This window comes from Mirounga angustirostris, unplaced genomic scaffold, assembly GCF_029215605.1.
Source record: "Mirounga angustirostris isolate CCGP_5_RB_7025 unplaced genomic scaffold, mMirAng1.0.hap1 SCAF_13, whole genome shotgun sequence".
In the NCBI taxonomy this organism is placed as follows: domain Eukaryota; kingdom Metazoa; phylum Chordata; class Mammalia; order Carnivora; family Phocidae; genus Mirounga; species Mirounga angustirostris.
Window position 1 is genome coordinate 78274296 of NW_026991721.1, and position 20488 is coordinate 78294783.

The 20488-nt window shown below is 34.4% G+C and overlaps 1 protein-coding gene across 12 annotated transcripts in view; it reads left to right on the top strand.

Moving 5' to 3' along the window:
- CNTN5 (contactin 5) overlaps positions 1-20488 on the top strand; it is a 1392146-nt gene that overhangs the window by 1317674 nt on the left and 53984 nt on the right. For all 12 annotated transcript variants that reach the window (XM_064577192.1, XM_064577190.1, XM_064577193.1 and 9 more), the window contains 2 exons: positions 11028-11098; positions 13190-13424. In XM_064577192.1, coding sequence (XP_064433262.1) covers positions 11028-11098; positions 13190-13424 — 306 coding nt within the window. The remainder of the gene's footprint in view (positions 1-11027; positions 11099-13189; positions 13425-20488) is intronic.

The following is a 20488-nucleotide window of genomic DNA, read 5'->3' on the forward strand; positions in this document are numbered from 1 at the left end:
ATTGTACTAAGTGGGAATAACTATACAAAAAATGTGCAAGTTATTTCTATATAAAAATTAAGCAACCAAGAAAATAAAAGATAAAATAGCCTAAATATGTTGGGAAAGATGCATTCACAGAAAATCTAACTTTTCTGCTTTTACGATTTGCTTAGTACAAGTTGTTCTTTCTGCTACTTTTTCAGTAGTGTGAATTTTAAATTGAACATTAATTGCCTGGTTAGATTTTCATGCATTCATAAATAAGCCATGCTTTCATTGTGTACAGGTGTTCCCTAATTAAGAATATAACAGGTTAGTCATTCCTCATTTTATGTACTCACTATGCAGATATTGAAATGACTGCCAATATTAGTACTTATGCTCACATATTTTCCAAAAAGAACTGCCTTATTTTGCATATTGTTAATTGTGTTTAAACAAAGGCAAAGATTACTGTCTAATTCAGAGGCTCTCTATAAATATTCATTTTGAAAATAAATAATCCATTTAGGATGAATAATCCTTTTAGACTTTTTATAGTACAAATCTCTTTGTACTATTAAAAAAGATTATAGCAAAAACACTTCTACTTTTCATGCTAAATTGCATTCAGAGGATACATTCTGAAAGACTTGTCCCTCATCTCTTCCAGGAGCTACTTCGATCATATAGTTCCTGCCTCTTCATTTTATCATGAGTTCTTTACACATGGCATACTTTAGTCCATTAAAATCTCATGGAAGAGAAGAGAAATAGCATGAAAAATTGAAAGTTGAGGAAGGCTTGTCCTGCCTATTTTATGCTTCTTGTACTTTGGTACCACAAAGGGCTAGAGCTACTAATGGTGTTGAACCAAGTGCTGAGTTTTGTGCCTGTTTTATCAGGCAGCACAGATTAAAAGGGACACAAATATCCTGAGATGTCCTCTAAAGTGACACACTCTTCCTCTTTTAAGTACATGTCCTGTATTTTAAAAGATGATGCAGTTCTAATGGACCAAGTAATCTCTGAAAATCAACAGAGCTACTTGTAAGAGAAAAGATGTCACATTCAAGATATTGAGTTGATGGGGCACCTGGGTGGCTCAGTCATTAAGCATCTGCCTTTGGCTCAGGTCATGAGTCCAGGGTCCTGGGATCGAGCTCCGCATCAGGCTCCCTGCTCAGCAGAAGCCTGCTTCTCTCTCTCCCACTCCCCCTGCTTGTGTTCCCTCTCTCACTCTCTCTCTCTCTGTTAACTAAATAAATAAAGAAAATCTTAAAAAAATACAAGATATTGAGTTGAAAGTTTTATGTTCCTTTAAGATTCCCCTATTTACTAGAATATTCTAAATCCCAAGGCAAGTTTAGTAAAGCATTTTTACTTTAGAATTATTTCTTTCCCACACAGCAAAAAAAGTTAATTTTTATTTGCAATTTCCTCTCGGGTATATTTTGAATTTTACTCAAGGGTATGTTTTGAATTTTACAGCCATCAAAATACCCCTAGCAGTCAATAAGTATAAGATAAATTGGTTCAGTCTGATTTCTTATTATTAGAATATCAAAATAATAATATACATATATGTTTTTTACTTTAATGTAAATTTCTATTTATTTATAGTGCAATTTTCTTACAAGTTTTAGTTAAATGATATAGATGGATAGATAGATGATAGATAGATGATAGATAGATAGATAGACAAATAGATAGAACCCTGTGTTTAATTTTGGAAATGTGTTACTATCATCAAACCAGTATATGATTTTGGGTTAGGTACTGGAAATGCTTTCTCCATCATTTAAAAAGAGAGCACTCAAGAGAAAAAAAAAAAATCACATCTTAGGAAATGAATTTGAAATATACACTATAATAGAAATGGAAAAATGTGTAAAAATGAATACAACAGTAATTCTCTCGTTTAATTGAACTTTAATATTCCATAAGTTATGCATTTATTTTTTAAAGATTTTATTTATTTATTTGAGAGAGAGAAAGCATGCGCATGCATGAGCAGGGGGAAGGGCAGAGGGAGAGGGAGAGAGAGAATCTCAAGCAGACTTCACAGAGAGTGTGGAATCCGACAGGGAACTTGATCTCACAACCCTGAGATCACGACATAAGCCAAAATCAAGATTCAGATCCTTAATCGACTGAGCCACCCAGTCACCCTACAAGTTATGTATTTATATATATATTTTTTTTTTAAAGATTTTATTTATTTGACAGAGAGAGACACAGCGAGAGAGGGAACACAAGCAGGGGGAGTGGGAGAGGGAGAAGCAGGCTCCCCGCAGAGCAGGGAGCCCGATGTGGGACTCGATCCCAGGACTCTGGGATCATGACTTGAGCTGAAGGCAGTCACTTAACCAACTGAGCCACCCAGGCGCCCCAAGTTATGTATTTATAATGCTAATTGTTGAAAGATAAATGAAAAGGAGATAAGATAGAGTTAAATAATGTAACCTATTATCTAAAAAGGTTTGGTCTTCTCTGCAATATAAAATGTCTATTATTATCAAAGCTTTTGGTATAAATCTCATTATTTCCAGTTCTTTATTTCAAATTATGACGATATAGAGAGATTGAGAGTGAAAGAAAGAGAGAAAAGAAGGTTCTGTCTTCTAGCTGTAATTAGGAGTTTGAGTTTTGGAGTTAGGCAGATCTGGATTAATGTTCCCTGCTGTTTACTAGCAGGGAACATTAGGTAAGATATATACCTTGCTCAAGGCTCAATTTTCTCACCTATAAAATGGAAACAGAATCACAACCTACTCCATAGGCTCATTCTATTAAATAATATAATCCATGCAAAGAACTTAGCATAGTGCCTGGCACATCGTAAATGCTTACTATTAGCCATTTGTCATTATCATCATCATCATCATCATCATCATCATCATCATCATTATCATCATGAATTTAATGAGTTATTTTTTTGTTCAATGAAAATTTAAACAATAATAATCATGCATGTCACTTTTTTCATATTGTGGAAATATTTTCAGATTAAACATCTTTTTGTTGATATAGTTAAGAGTCACCCAGTCTCTTGGCTTGCATCTGGCTCCTCCAAGATGCCCTCCTATTGAGAAATCTCTGCTGCAGACTGTGTACTCCCTGATGCCCTGGGAGTCAAGAAAGCCTTTCAGAATGTGGTGCACAGTACAGAACATGCCTCTCCCCTAAATCTCTGTCTCTATCTCTGTTTAGTTTTACCATGCTGTATTTGTTATCTAGCCAGGTATCAGTCTATAAGTGGATTGTGATATTGTCCCAACATGTGGTCATTTTCTTTGCTTATAGCATAGACAAGACAAAAGGAGCAGAAAAAAATAAGTGTCAAACGAAAGAACTTGCTTAAAAAATATGTTCCACATTCATATAGCTTTCCAGTTGCTTAACACTTGTATTCTGACCTGCCATTCTTTTTTGACTCTGAAATGGAAAATGACACACACATATTTCAGGCCACACAAGGCAAAATATTTTTTCTATGTTTAATAGACTAATGCTCGACCAGATAAATAGGAATATGAAGTAGACAATCAGATAAATATCTTTCCTAGCCTTAGCACTTTCTGCACTATCACAGTTATGTAATTGGTTTACTATACAGACTGAACTCTATAGAATTTAAACAGAGAATAGTTTTATTCTTCTCCCATCATTGCTCTCCATTACGCTTCATCTGATGTCTGACTTCAGCCCCAACCGTATATATCCAAGGCACTTTTAGGTATTAGGGCAGTCTCATTTTCAAGTATTAAAAACTTCCATTTTAATTTAAATAATAACTTTAATCTCACATCCAGCTCCATGCTTTCTCTTCCTCTATCCCAAAGGCCTGACCCAAAGGCTGTGATTTGTCTTTTCCTTCTTCTTTTCACTTCTTCCCTCACCTTCCAGCTGCTGTGTCAGGCACTTCCCAGGCCAGATAAGAGGAATAAAACTACTTAGGTGGTACAATTTGTAATACTCACATGAGTGTTGAGTGCAATATCTGACAGTATTTGTCCACATGCTGCTTCTTTCTCTTACAGGATACATTGGGTTCTTTGGAGACTATCCTATCCCCTAGCAGGCAGCTTAATTGGATGTAATCCCCAACAAGCCTATTTAAACTTAGCTTCCACAGTGTCCACTTGACCCACAGTAATCACATTCCTGACTTGCCAAATTCTATGTTTTCAAGGATGTTCTCAAGAGCTATTTTTGTCTCTGTTCTGGTAGTATAGCATGGGACAGGGTCATATTACAAAATTCTAAAGCTCAACAGCATTCAGCCAGGGTTTAAGACATAAGCATCTGTACTCTCTGCAGCAGTGTTTTCCTCCTCTTCTCACTTAGCTTGAGAGGGAAATGACACACTCATTTCTCTTCTTTCAACAGCTAAGGGTGGAAGGAGATGCCATAGCGCATTTATCTACTAAGCTGACAACCTTCTTCCAAAGCCTTCCTTGTGCTAAAATCCTATATATACGAGCTAGAGGTGGATAATGGAAAAGGATCATAAAATTTGGTTTCTCTGATTTTTAGCAATTCTGTGGTTTTGTCTAGCCAACCTCACATTAGCAATTGAGGTTACATCTGACTTATCTCAAGTCAAGAAGTCTCATTTAACTTTCTATTACAGTTTCTTTCACTGTACATTATCTCTTTACTTCTGAAAGGATCTTGCTTTGTTCTTATTTGTATCTTCACAGTTCTTATCCATGATAATTACTTAGGAAATTTCATTGAGTTCAAAAATTATGGAAGAAACACAATAAAATACTATTATAATATAAGATGGGGTTGAATTAGTTTTCTCTGGGGTTATGTGTATTGGCCTTGTAAACATCATTTAATGGGACTTTGAAGGCCAGACCAAATGGGACTTAGGCAGAATTATTTATAGGGGACAATTAGAAAACCCACTGCTGTCAGCCACTGGTGTGTGCAGAGAAAAGACAGAAAGCTATAGGGTTTTTAAAGGTCTCTCCAGTATATGTTTCTAAGAAAATATTATATTAAAAAATTAGCACTCAACTGAAATAATTAAGAAAATCTAAAAGACAATACTATTAAACTAAGCAGACAGTATTTTTAAATCATGAAACTACTTCAGTCCAGGCAAGTCTTTTTTACAAAATATATTCAAGAAATGGGTCTCCATTTTCAGAGGCACTTTGCAGGCAGAGATGGCAATTTTAAGAAAAGCCATTATAAAAGAGGTCTGGCTAATTTTTAGGCATGTCCTTTTCTGATTAATAGCAAAGTGATGGAATAACAGTAGAAGACTTGAGCATAAACGATAAAAGGGCAATGAAAAGTTGTCAACCCAGGAGTAAATGCGAGACACTCAAGTATGACTTTTCATATCTTCCTAGTCCCCATAATACCATAAACCAGTGATAAAACAAGAACCATGTTCCAGGCTCTATGCTAAGTACTTGCACCATTTAATTGTCACATAAACCCTCTAAAGCAAGAAGTGTTTATCCTCATTTTACAGATGAGAAAACAGAATTAGAAAGTTTTAAAAACTTGCACAAGGTTACCAGTTAAGAGGAAAGCTGGAATTCTAAACTTCTCCCAAAAACAATGATTTCAAGTTATCTGCCTTCCCTACTCCCTTCTTCCTCTTGCTTTTTCCTTCTCCTCTTTTGACCACATGCATCAACAAATCTCATTCAAAAGTTATTTTACCAATACTCTGCTCCTACTTCCTGTGGACCCATATAAATAAAGCTAAGAGAATATGAGTTGAGGTAAACACCATTTATTGCATATATTAACCTCTTATACTTTTGACTGTTGCCATTTGAGAAGATTCATAAATCAGAGAAATCTTATATTTTCTTTTTTTAAAAAAGATTTTATTTGACAGAGAGAGACACAGTGAGAGAAGGAACACAAGCAGGGGGAGTGGGAGAGGGAGAAGCAGACTCCCCACTTAGCAGGGAGCCCGATGTGAGGCTGGATCCCAGGACTCTGGGATCATGACCTGAGCTGAAGGCAGACACTTAACGACTGAGCCACCCAGGCGCCCCAAGAAATCTTATATTTTCTAAAATAACTCTTTTATAAATCAAAATGGTATATTGCCTAGATTTCCAAATTGAAACAAGCTGAGCTGAAACTGAAAGCATAATTCCCATGGTACTATCAAAACAATATTATTCAGATTTCGAAATCTCTTTCAAGATTACATATGCATAGACTCAATGCTGGACTTTTACTAATGTTTATCATAGAAGACAAACCTAATGTTTATCATAGAAGACTTCACCATTTTTTCTTTTTGAAATCTAAGTAGATGATAACATTAGGTAATATTTATAAATTATAGTTCCAGGCACTATAATAAATAATTTTGAAAAATAACCTTAAAAAGTAGGTACTATTATCTCTGTTAGGTAACTGAAGGACAACAAAGTTAAGAAATATTTTTAGCCAACCAGCTAGAATGGTAAGACTGAGATCCAAGCCCAGACCTTTCTTACTCCCGCAAAAACACATTTCAATTTGTGCATATCACCTTATATATCTTATTGATAGGAGTAAAAGCATTATTTGAACTCTTAAGGAAACACCACTGGTACTTTTTGTTTTGGAAACTCTTTAAACTTAACTAATCTTCTAAAATGAACTTAAATGATAGTTAACTGAAATATTTGTGTGCTTGCCAAATACTTCAATTCAGGTAGGAAAAAATGTATTTGTTTGTTTATTAATTTCCTTCTCAACTTCCACCATTACTGTATAAACAACCTCTCTTCCTTCTTCCTACTCTTTTGCACTTTTCTTTTCAAACCAGTCGCTGGATTACCATTAAACTCTTAAATTACATGGCCTCTCCCAGGTCTCTAAGAAAGCTTTATCATTTAATAAACTGTGTAAACATCTACTGTGATAGATAATAGAGTTTTTCAGGAAAAAGAGGAGATTGGTAAATAATTTCATCCCCTCTTTTGTTTAGTTTAATGCAAGTTAAAGCATGGGTTGTTAGCATGATTGACTTTGTTCAAACTATTATACTTAGAGTTCTTTGAGATTCAGGCTTAAAGTCGTGCATGCTTAAACTAAGGTACTAATGTTTGGTCACTCTGAGTGTTTATAATATTTCCAATGCATAAGGTGAAGAGACAATAGTCTACATTTCAATATGCCAAATAAGGCACTAAAATAGCAAGGCATTTGCAGCTTGTGAGAAAAGTGTTAATAATATTATCCATTTATGGAACAGCATTGCTCAGAAAGAAACTCAAAAGAATCAGAGTTTAACCCATTAATCATGCATGTAAACTTGATTCTATAAGCTAATGAGCTCATGACATTTATCAGTAGCCAACCAAAGGAAAAAAGCATCTAGCTGCTTAATTCTAAATCAGGTTTTCATTAATTATATTGAAAATATATTTGGTTTTTCAATAAATATGTATTTCTCTGAATGCAATGAAAGCATTTACTAGATGTTTGATTATATTAATTTCATGGTTCTAACAAGAATTATAGAATTTTTATACCACAAGGGCTCTGAAAGATTGTCAAATCCCTATATACCATGAATACGTTGTTTTATAAATAAAAGGATATAAATAAAATCAGTAGACTCTGAAGTATTGACTGCAGAGATAACTTGAAAAGGAAATGAATTCAGCATAGGTTCCACAGGTTCCACTGATCATCTGCATGCAATTAGGAAATTTAAGCCAATTAGGAGGACCCAATGCACACATTGTGATCCTGATAACAAAACACAATGCCTGATGCCTAGCTATTAAAGCCTTAATATTTCTTTTTTGTTTGTTTGCTTTTCTAGTTTTATTGAGATATTATTGGCATGTAGCACTATATTAGTTTAAGGTATACAACATAATGATTTGATATATGTATATATTGTGACGTGATTCCATAGTAAATTTATTTAACATCCATCACTTCACATAGTTATAATTTTTTCCTTGTGATAAGAATTTTTAAGATCTATTCTTTCAGCAACCTTCAAATATATAATACAGTATTGTTAACTATATATGGTATGCCCAGAACTTCACATTTATCTTATAACTGGAAATTTGTACCTTTTGACCACCTTCACCCATTTCCCCCACCCACCACCCACCACCTCTGGCAACCATCAATCTATTCTGTTTCTAGTAGCTCCATTTTTTTAGATCCCACATGTAAGTGAGATCATATAGTATTTGGTTTTTTTCTGTCTGGCTTATTTCACTTAGCAGAATGCCTTCATTTATGGCTAAATATAATATTCTAGCATTTATATTTTCTTTATCCATTCATCCATAGATGGACACTGAGGTTGTTCCTATGGCTTTGAAGCCTTAAGTTTTCTATTAGTAGTTTCTATTATATCTAGTGAGCTCTTTTAAATTTAAGAATAGTTGATGTTTAGGGCGCCTGGGTGGCTCAGTTGGTTAAGCGACTGCCTTCAGCTCAGGTCATGATCCTGGAGTCCCTGGATCGAGTCCCACATCGGGCTCCCTGCGCGGCAGGGTGCCTGCTTCTGCCTCTGACCCTCCCCCCTCTCATGTGCTCTCTCTCTCTCATTCTCTCTGTCTCAAATAAATAAATAAAAATCTTTAAAAAAAAAAAAAAGAAGAGTTGATGTTTATAGACATATACTATTAAAACACAGTGAACTGTAATGCCTTTTTTTGTCATTTATTGTACATTAAAATTGAAGGTAGGGTGATAAAAAGAGGATCTTATTCTTTACATTAAATTGATATGGGCTATCTTCTCTTGAAAAGAATTTAGCAGCAACAGGAAAACTTCAAAGACTGCTTTCAAATAATAAAATAAATTTTCTAATCTGGGTCATTTATGTATACTGCAATGATGAAATTACCCACAGGAAAGCAAATCACATCATAGAAAGTGTTACTTTGCTTTCTTGTTTCCTCAAAGTAGAAATTTTCACCGAATTTTTTACTAGTGTCTTCTCATTTTTTTTACTTAAAAAATTAAAAATTTTGAAAAATCTAAAAATGTTTTCTAAAAAATAAAAGCATTAATGGACTGTGGAACAATATTACCAAAGCTTCAGAAGAAAAGATCAACTTCAATAGTCACTTGTATTTTATTCTACTCATATCTTTTAAATGACCTTCAAGAGATACTCACTAGAGTGCATACAGCCTACCCTCCAACTCTAAGTTAAAGGTTCCATGCATCCTCATTTTGGGTGATGTTTGATAGCTGAATAAAATAGAAAAGAATCTTCAGTGCCTAGTCTTTCCATAACATCCATGATCATAGGGAAATTATCCTCAGAGAAGAAGATTCAAAATCCTAAGTTTAGGGACTAAACTTAGTGATTCCAATGTAATAGATGAAGTAGGTGGCTCTGGTAGATAATATGCATAATACTATTTAACTGTTAGTTGTCAGAGATGAATATGAAGTGTGTGTGTGTGTTCCTTTTTTTTTTTTTTTACAAACAAATGGTACTATGAAAAGCCATAGTCACATCATGTCAACAAATTAACTTGCTTATATATTTGTTTGACCATGCATTGATGATCACAACATTCAGAACTTTGAGATCACCCACTGAAAGGATATTTGGAAACTTAGATCCCTGTTCTTTTATGCATACAATTAAACCAGCTCCAGTCCTGTGTGCCTTACCAATACATGGACCAGAAAATAAATTTAGAACTAGAACTATATAACAGTGGTTTGGGGACATGGTGTCAAAACAAACTAACATGTCATAGGTTGTCTGTATTTAGCAATAACTATGACTACTAATAAAAAACTCAAGTTAATAAATGATTTGTTTGCTCTTTATGTAAATTAGGACATCTTCACAGTTATTGTTCTAACACCATTTTTTCTCAGTTGAATTTCTTGTGATTTCTTGAATGAGAGACAAAGAACATCCAATTCTATTTAATTCTGAGAAAATTCATGAGAGTGAACTCCACATGTGAATAATTTTTTATATATATAAAAATAATATATAAAATAAAAATAAATATATATATCCTTCTACATGAGCATGAGCAAGACAAGAACTCTTGTTCAATTTGGACCCTGGTGAATAAAGGTCTTTATTTCAGTGGAGCCAATTATATATTCACAGACTTTTCTCTCCCACCTCCCTAGTGCAAGGAGAATTTTTTTTTCCTTTCTCGTGGAACATAAATTCCACATCGGTTTTTCTGGTACATAAAATGCTGTTTGACTATCTACCAGTAATTAATAGCCTTTCATCCAAGTAGGTAATATATGGGAGGGAATTTATTATTTATGAGTATATCAATATCACTTAAAAACTATATGCAAGGATATAAAGGCAACGCTGAAGTGTAAAATTGTTAATGCAGACTGATAGCCTGGAAAATGATTTATTTTAATAATTTTCTTAATTTAACAGTTCTTCACTTGAAAATGTTCCCTTTCAACTGCAGATTTTGTGGTTTGGTGCAGTGAAGGAGAAATTTATTCTTTTGAGACATTTATTCTTTAATAGTTATTCATTTGAAAAAGTTTCACTGGGTGCTTACATATTTTGTAGTTTGCAAAGAAATTCATTCTTGATAGTTTTTTTAATGTTTATTTAAATAGGTTCTCATCTATGGAACTGTTGTCAAATTTCTTTAAATTTGGGGGTTCTGGTAAAACAGTACTAAGTCAACCTGTGGACTTTCTTGGAGCTCTGCAAGCCCTGAGACCACAGAAGAGTCACATCATTAGAAAGGAGACAATTTGTAGAATGAAATTTAACCATTAGTAGATGTCCTTAACTTTAGCGTTATTGTGATTTCAGCCTTACTACCACAGAGCATTTACATGAGGATTGGTTTGGTAATGTATTATGTGGCCATGAAAAATATATATCAAACTCTCCCACATGGATCTGAAAGCAGGATATCTGTCACAAACATTTTGTTTTAATTAATATTGAATATGGCCACTCTAACTTCAAACAAATTTTGATCGTTTGTTTTGGGATTTTACAGAACCTGAGTAGGGTCATAATGTGTTCTTACGGGGCTCTTAAATTAAATATTTATTTATTGTCCTCACTCTGGTCCATTTTTAATCCACAGTTCCAAAGACAGCACCCACCAATGTAAGTGGAAGAAGTGGAAGAAGGCATGAGCTAGTCATAGCCTGGGAGGTAAGAAAGCCTGTACTCAGATGTCAGAACTTGCTGATTCCTTAGGAAATAAGGCTACATATATAGGATCTGTATTTGGTACAGAGAGACTTAATAATTTCTGCTTAAGTGAGGTTAAGAAACACTCTGACCATATATTACTCAGATGAGTATTGCCAACATGAACCTGTCTCATTTCATACCCAGCCCCAGTTGACTTTTCTCCAAGTCTAAAGTATGTCTTCCTGTCATATAGGTTATCTCAGAATAAAGTTTGAATAATTAAAACACATCCTCTCACAAACTACTTCAGATGTTTGCTTGGTTTAGTTTGACATTTAATTATTTCACAATTAAATAGCACCCTTGCTAAAACCACTGGGGAGGAAGGAAATGACCACCAGTGTTTTTTTGGGTTATCTCATTTAACCCATAAAGCAGCCCTATTAGTAAGGATAATAATTTTTCCTCATTTTAAAAATTATGAAACTGAGGCACAGTTTAAGTACTCTTCCTAATCAGCAGTAGAATTGGGACTTTGTGTTCTCTTGTCTCTCTCACCATGTGTTCTCTGAAGTTTCTTCTATAAAGGAGGCAGGGAAGAGGGGTGTGAGAGATACATTTATTTCCCATGAAGCCACTCTCCTTTCATTGATGTTAGATTACCTTATTATCAAATATAACATGTAGCTCACAGAATTGTGCCCTAGAACATGAAAATGTAAAGGAGATGGAATGTGTCTACTGGACTAAAGTGAACAAATCCCCAAGAGTCTCTAAAACAATGATCAAATGTACAGAAAAACATTTCCCAGTAAGAAATCCTCCATGAGCATATACTCTGTTCTGCTATTCTGTCCATCCCTCTCTTCTTCAATAAAAATTTATTTCTAATTTTTGACTTCTGCAGAGGAATTAACTTCCCAATACCTGAACTTCACTAAGGTCAAATCTCTCTAAAGAGAACTTCCTTCCCTAGTAGCTTCATGCCTTAGCCCCAGCTGCTAAAACAAGAATACCATGGCCTGGGGGTGACTTATGAATGACAGAAATGTATTTCTCACAGTTCTGGAGCCTAGAAATTTAAGATCAAGTCACCAACAGATCCCAGTCTGGTGAGAGCCATCTGGTTGAGATTTCTACCTCATATTTGGTTATAAGAGTTAAATGGTTAACAGATGGCTATTTTCTCACTGTACCCTCACAGAGGGGCTAGAGGGTCACTACTCCCATTATAAGGGCTCTGTCCTCATAATCTAATAACCTACCGAAGTCCTCACCTCTTAATACCATCACACTGGGGGTTAGGATTTCATTATATGGATTTTGGTGGGATATAAAAGCTTAGTCTATAAAACTTTGATATAATAGGCTTTGTCTCTCTTCCTCTACTCAATACAGTTTTTCCTCAAATTAAAACTCAAAAGAAAAAAAAAACATGTTTCAACAAGTATTTATTGGGTATCTATGTGTCAAGCATCATGCTAGGTAGCGGTTGGTGACTGCTCCTTTGACTAGTCAATCACAATTACTCTTTTCTATGCTGTAGAGTTTGTGCTTGTTTAACACATTTAAATGTAAGCATATAGTATAACAATTACTTGAACAAATATTCTTTTCTAATTTTTTCACATTAGTAGAACACAAAAGCAGATGAAAAAGAAAACACTATAAAAAAGGTCTTACATTAATATTTCCTGTTTTTTTCTGCACAAAAGGCTCTGCAGAGCATTTCTAGCAACAGATTTTTCTGACCACCAGACCATATGACAGTTTTCCCCAATATGCTACATTCTAGTGTGGAATGTTCATTTTCATATACATGACTAAATGGTTTAAACTTGTTTCACTTCAAGAATTTTCAGTACCCTTGATACTCTTCTTAAATACCAACTGATATTATTTAAATTTTTACCTTTTACTTTTAACCCCTTTTAAGTTTCCAAAGACTACTAAGTGATTGTGTTATATTGGCTTCCAGGGTAGCATTACAGACTTGAAAGTCTCCTTTTCTCTGGTTATCCATAATTAAAAAAATAAAATGAAGTTTGGAAGAAGTGGCCTTTTTAATCAGTTATTCTGCTGATAATTAATTGCATTTTTCTTCTTTAGCCAGTATCTGAAGAGTTTCAGAATGGGGAAGGCTTTGGCTATATTGTGGCTTTCAGGCCCAATGGAACACGTGGCTGGAAGGAAAAAATGGTGACATCCTCTGAAGCTTCAAAATTCATTTATCGAGATGAAAGTGTTCCTCCTCTCACTCCCTTTGAAGTGAAGGTTGGCGTTTATAACAATAAAGGAGATGGACCTTTCAGTCAGATTGTGGTTATCTGCTCAGCTGAAGGAGGTCAGTTTCTTTATCCTTATTATTTACATTCCACATTGTATTATGGATGATATATGAATGTTATACCGATGAGATATTATTGCACACATATCAGAAAATACAGATATACCAAAAGAAAATAAAACTAATCCATACTTTCCTTATACTTTTTAGATATATTTTTTCCAAATAATTTTTTATTTAAAAAAAATTGAGCATTTCACACGTGTTGCTTTATGTTCTTCACTCCTTAACAATATATGGCAAATATATTTTCATGATAATAACAATATTAATAACATCTATAGTGTATTCTTTCCTCTGGATGGACATTTACCCAATCATTCTTGCTTTTTAAATTTACGCAATATTATATTTTAACCCACTAAAGTTAAATGTATGTGAAATAAATTTAAATAAATACTCCATTTATGTGACCGATAAATATTTATTACTAACCTCATACACAAAACATCATACTGATAAAGAAGTATCAGACAGGGCTTTCTGTTGGAAATTTTTCACATATGACATCATGAAATTCTCATGAAAATCTTTTCTAATAGTCATTATTATCCCCATTATAGAGAAAGAAATTGAAGTTAAAAAGTTAAGAAACTTTCTAAAGTTTACACACCTTGTAACTGAGAATTAAACCCGAGTCTATCTAATCATTAAATCCTTGATTTTTCTCTAACATGCTGTTTTCATATGCATAACTACATTTAATTCTCAAGATAAAACTACTAAGTAGGCAGGACTTACTAAGCAGTATACCCATTTTACAAATGAGTAAACTGTAAAACTGTGACTTATTTATGGTTATAGTCAGGTGGTAGTGCTGAAGTGTGAACTCAGCTTCATACAAAAATGCAATTTTCTGAAAGAGATAGTATGATAGATCTAATCCCCTAAGGTGAGTTTTTTCTCTTAGTCTTTCTTCTATTCAAGTGCAGAATTTCAACTGGCCCTGCTAGCAAAAACAATGCCTCATATTCCCTAAATTTGACAAATGATTGAGAAAATGTTCCACCAAAAGTAACACTATTTTGACCTAATAAACATTATTAAGATAAACTGGAACTTTGATACTTTTTTGTACCCACTTGTGTGACTTATTTAAATAACTTAAGAGAATTATCTGTTGGGTACTGTGAGCTACATGGCGTGGGCAGGGGGAGAAAATAAATAAGGTCATTTGAATATTGAAGCACAAAGATAGTATTTGATTTATGTAAGTTGCAGTTTTTCAAGTTGCCTTGAGGTTTTTTAATATAGAGCCAAATTCTGAAGCAGAAGCAGAAAGTTTATCCTAGTGTAATAATGATCAGGAAAGTGAAGAATTAAGTAACAACTAGGAATCATAGGTGTTCCAGGGAGATACCCAGGAATTTAGCATCTCAAGTGTCTGATGTGTTTCCAGATACAGCAGAGATACCATATTACTTATATTATTTAATTTAACTCTTACAATCAAATATGAGGTAGAAATCTCAAACCCCAATCTACTTTTCAGGAAGCTGAGGCTCGGAGAAGTAAAGTAACATGCTCCAATTCATACCAGTAAGTGAGAGAGTTGTAAGTAACTATAGTAAGTGACAGAACTAGGATTTGAACCCATATCTGTATGACTCCAAAGCTCATGCTTTTAACCACTACCCTATACTGTCTCATCAGGAGTGTATATAATAATAATATTTTGTCATTTTACTATATTATATATAATCATACTTTACACTATTTGTTACTGTAAAAATCTATTTTGAAGTATATATTTTATTCAGGAAATGCATCTTCTGGTTGCTTTAACATTTCATTGACCTAATTATCAAGCACATAACCCCAAAGGTTACATAAGGTAAATTGGAGAGGTTTGTGAATATGCTTTGTATAGTAACACCAGTGCTGACTTTAATAAATCAAGACTTGTACGTTCCTTGTCAACCTTCGCTTTGAAATTAAATTATCACAATCACTGTGCGTTGTTTATACTGTGTTTCTTTAGACTTGAAATAGCTTGCCTTTGGAGATTACACTTTCAAGCTAGATAGGAAATATGCATATCTTCTTTTAAAGGCACCGAGGTCATTGCTATAATCATAGTAACACTTCATTTATTTGGGTAGATTGACATATAAATGATACCAAGCAAATTAAATCTAGATAGTCTGCTTTTGTTCTTTTTTTCAATTTTTTAAAATATTTATTTATTTATTTGAGAGCAAGAGGGAGAAAGGGAGAGAGCAGGAGTGGGAGGAGAGGGAGAGGGAGAAGCAGAGTCCCTGCAGAGCAAGGAGCCCAACATGGGCCTGGATCCCAGGACCCCAAGATCATGACCTGAGCCAAAGGCAGATGCTTAACTGACTGAGCCACCCAGGCACCCCTGCTTTTGTTCTGACAACAAAATTAAAACATATATTTGGCATTTGCTCACTAGTTAAATTGACTAATTTGGAACTTTATGTGTAAATAAGAGTAAAGTTTTAGCATCATTAAATTGTGTAACTAGGAAAGGTAAGACAATGGAAAGGAAGAGCATTTGCCTGAAATGGACAGAGTTTCAATCTGCTCACACTGACTAAAATTTTGCAATTTATCCACCTCTCCGAACCATATCTTCCTCCACTTTAAAAATGAAAGTCCTGAACTAGAACATCTCTAGAAGCCATTAAAAATCTGAATCTGAAAGTTTATCAATTTATTCTATAATTTTAAACACTCTAAATTTTAATTTTCCTAGATAGGAAAATTGCTTTACTTTAAAAGAAGTGAACATTTTGAATATTAAAACATTTTTTAAAAGAGTCAAGGACTGTAATGAACTGGTAAAATAATATATTGTAGTCATGTCAGTGCCAGTTCCACTCCTCTATGTCTGAAGACATTCATACAGATTCCAAGTGTGCCTTTGTTGTCATACTCTTGCCCGAAGCCCAACTGATCTGATTGAGACATATTTCTCCATAAGACAAATTCTGCACCTTTGTTCTTCCATTAACCTAGTCCACTTGTTTATCACCTCAAAAACCCACCATATTCTTTGACAAAATAAAGAACAAGAGTACTGGGGCTGGCATTCTGTCTCTGTTCACGGGCATATTTCTTCCTCTTCATATCTACATGACGAGCTAGCTGCCTGGAGTACCATGGAGAAGCCATCTTTTCACAGCTAACACCAAGTCAGGAAGAAGACATGTGCCGCCAGAGCTCATGTTGTTTGGAAAAAAGCAAGGACTTCAAGACAAACCTTACAAAACTAGTTCTCAACCCATTTCCCAGTGGTAGATCGATGATGGATGACATTCACATTCAGAGCACACTTCTATATTTGGTTATGTGATTCCTTATACCTTCCATCCCTTTCTTTTCCTCTCAAGAAAGTCAATTGGGATGAGAGTGAGAATTACATTATTATAGGGAAAATTTTGAAAGTGATCTTTTAGTAAAATAACTCATTTATAATATTGATACTTGATAAATCACTTGGGAAATGACCTTGACTCTTGTGACTCTGAAGTGGACAGCTGCCCTAGAATATTTTCAGAAAAGCTCCAAAATTATTCTTCTGCTAATGCTCTTGAGCTTTGGAAACCTTTCAAGATTTCCACAACAGAAGTAACCCTGAATGACTCTAGATAACCCTTCCATGCACCTTGCACATGTATCAATTATCTATACATTTTAAACCAGGCAAGAATTATATGCATTCTCATCTTGATTTGACTTCAAATCTCTACGGTATGCTATAATCCTATACAATACTCTCATTCTGAAACAATTCTAATTTTTTTAAATGATAGCAAAGTTGTAACAGTGATTTATAATGCATGGTAGATTTTTTTAAATATGAAAAATCCAATTGGCTTTCATTTCTATTAGTCAAACTTATATCCTTTTCCACTTAGTTCTTGTTACTATAGTTTTGAAAGGAAAAGAACCTGAGCATTCAATTACATATAATAGAAAAATAGAGGGAAATTCGATATAGATTAATTATAGTTTGAAAGATTTATTCATTTGTGATAAGCCTTAGCTTTCTCTAGTTTACTTGGCTTTTGCCTTGTATGTAAAAATTATGCTGCTTTTATTTTTATTAAAATCAAGAAGTCTCTCCTCATTTGCAGAAAATGATATGCAATTATCTCCTCACAAATGGAGCTACTACAGCTCAAATTAAAACCCAACATTCATGAGGTGTTATTCTCCAGATCAATTCCTAGCTGAAACTGAACTCAGTGGGATTTATGTGAACTTGAAAATTAATAAATTGGCATATTAGTTGTAAAATACAAGGAATAATTTCCTGTCTTTGCCAGATGATCCGTTTGGATTAATGCCTGTAAAAGTTCAACTACAGCTGTCTTCACTGAATTTTTAAATAATGAAGCCATAACCCTTTCTCCCAAGGAGTTTATTAAACTCTCCTTTGATTAATGCTGTTGCCCACCCCTCCTGGGAAGTCAGATGTATAATCAATATTACAAGCACATCCCCCCATATTACTTGGAGAACTCCAGCTGCTAAGTCACTTAATATAAATGTATCATCTTAATTCATGAACATGGTAATGCTGTTCAAAATTTTTAATCTGACAGAAACTGAAATCTATCAATCAGCTTGTCCACTTTATATCCCAAGACTGGAGTGAAGGAGTTAGCCATGGCCTAATTAATATCATCATATGTAAAAGAAAAAAAAAGAAATCTTTATTAAGTCTTTGAATCTATTAGACATACCACTAGTACAGTCTCTGAAATAAGTCCCTGAATTTTCATCAAAATTACCTGAGTATAACAGAAGTGAGAGTGGCAGGAAACACCCTATGATTTACAGATCAGGAGAGTTTTAGAAATACCTGAATATACAGGATCTATGAGAAGCAGTGCAGCTGTGATTCAACATTATTAAAAATACCATGAAACAGGAATAAAAGGAGCTGATAGTAAGTAGAGTTAAATAGGAGATGACAGGGGTTTAGGTGGCTTCTGACAAGACTTAGAGAGCCCAAGTAGGTACCCCAACATCAATATTCTTGAGAGAAGTTAGGTGTGGTAGGGCAAGAAGAAAAGAAAGCAGGAGCACAAGGAAAAGCATTAGGTGTGTAAACATAGATGTGTGCACAGAAGTGGAGCAGCATGGTACTTAGGACCTGATTGCCTTGTTGAAATCCTCTCTCCACCTTCTAGCAGCTGTGTGACTTTGGGCAAGTTGCTTGACTCTGCCTTTCAATTTATCGGCAGAAATAGTGATTAATAATAGGGTTCTTGAAGGATTAATGAATTCATGTAAAGAATTTTGAATAACGCTAGGCACATATCAAATCCTCAATAAATGGTAATTATTATCACCATTGGTTGTTCCCCTCATCTGTTTGTTGTTGTTTGTTTCCAATTGTATTCCAATCTGTTCCTCTGTCAGTTATTTGGAAGTAATTGAACAGCAAGAAAATGAACTCTATGTTCCCTCCAAAATCTCTTCTGGGTCTCAAAACTGATTCTAAGAAATATGCTGCCTTGGTACCCATGTAAAAACACAGAGGAAAGAGTATTTGAGACCTGAGTTCTAGTTGGGGTTCTTTCAGAGCCAGAAGCAGAGTTTGGATATATCAACCTGTGTACATGTCACATTTTCATCTGCAAAATGAGAACATGATGTGACCATGGATCTAAAACATACGTCCATAACTCAAAAGCCTATAGAGGTCAGGTAAGAGATATAAATAAGTGAAGTAGTCCCAGTGTGAGATAATAGGTAGTGGTAGGGACTCTGGCAAACCTAAAAGAATATGCCCTAATGGGACCAACTGCTAATTCTCAACTAGCAACACCCACGAATTCAGGCTTTGTATCACCAATTTTTTCCTAAATAAGTCAGAAATTCTTATTTTTATATGAAATGTTAAAATAAATTAATTCATTATTGGGTCATACAAAACATGACTAAACACCCACTGACCATCCATTTATGACCTTTGATTCAAGTGACTTTTTAAAATTCTTTTTAGTTACCTTCCATTACTCAGTTACAATGGGATACCCAAACAGAACAGCTAGTTCCAATCCAAACTACAATTCTGTGATCTAGACAGTTACTTTTGCTTACAAAAAAAAAAACGTTTCAATCCATGGCTATAACAATACATGCTGAAACTTCCGGAAGTAAACTGACTGAGATCACTTTTTTTACATGCTGAAATTTCTAATTTAGATCAACCTGGGTTTACTTCTGATACTATTTACATCCAGAAGGTGAAACAAATAAAAATGACTCTTCAGTTCTTGTTTGATTCATCTACCTTCATTCAGTTAGCCCCTAAGAATGCATCTGTGAAATGTCTGTTTGGGTCTGATCCTGATTTAAAATCCTCAGAGCTTTTAAATAGAAATTCCGGGTGCATGTTTAGGAAATAGGTTTCTGAATATTTTTTCTTTTTTAAAAAAACGTTTCTTTCTTTCTTTATTTTTATTATTATTATTTTTTAAGATTTTATTTATTTATTTGACAGGGAGAGACAGCCAGAGAGAGAACACAAGCAGGGTAAGTGGGAGAGGGAGAAGCAGGCTTCCCGCCAAGCAGGGAGCCCGATGCGGGGCTTGATCCCAGGACCCTGGGATCATGACCTGAGCCAAAGGCAGATACTTAATGACTGAGCCAACCAGGCGCCCCAAAAACTTTTCTTTATTTTTTAAAACTTTCTTACTTCTATTTGAGTAGTACTTAAGGTTGTGCAGTGCTACAGAAAGCTGAAAGAGAAATTATTCCTTTCTCTAGAGATAAAGAGGGATAGAAGGACTTCTACCCAACCACTGTTTTGTGCTTCTAAAATTATTTATCTCCCTGCAATCTTCTTTGACAAAGATGTAATTGCTTCAATAATAAAAAAGCTGAAAGAAGGTATGCGACACACAAATCTCTGCAATGCATTCATTTAAGTAGATAAGCAAAACTGCTTGTGAATAACAAATGATACCCAAAGTGTGGCTGTCTTTGAAATAAATCATACTTTAAATCCTGGAGATCAGGTTGTACATACTTTAAGAACATCAGCATTTCCTTTCATTTACTTGCAAAATCAAGAATTTTAA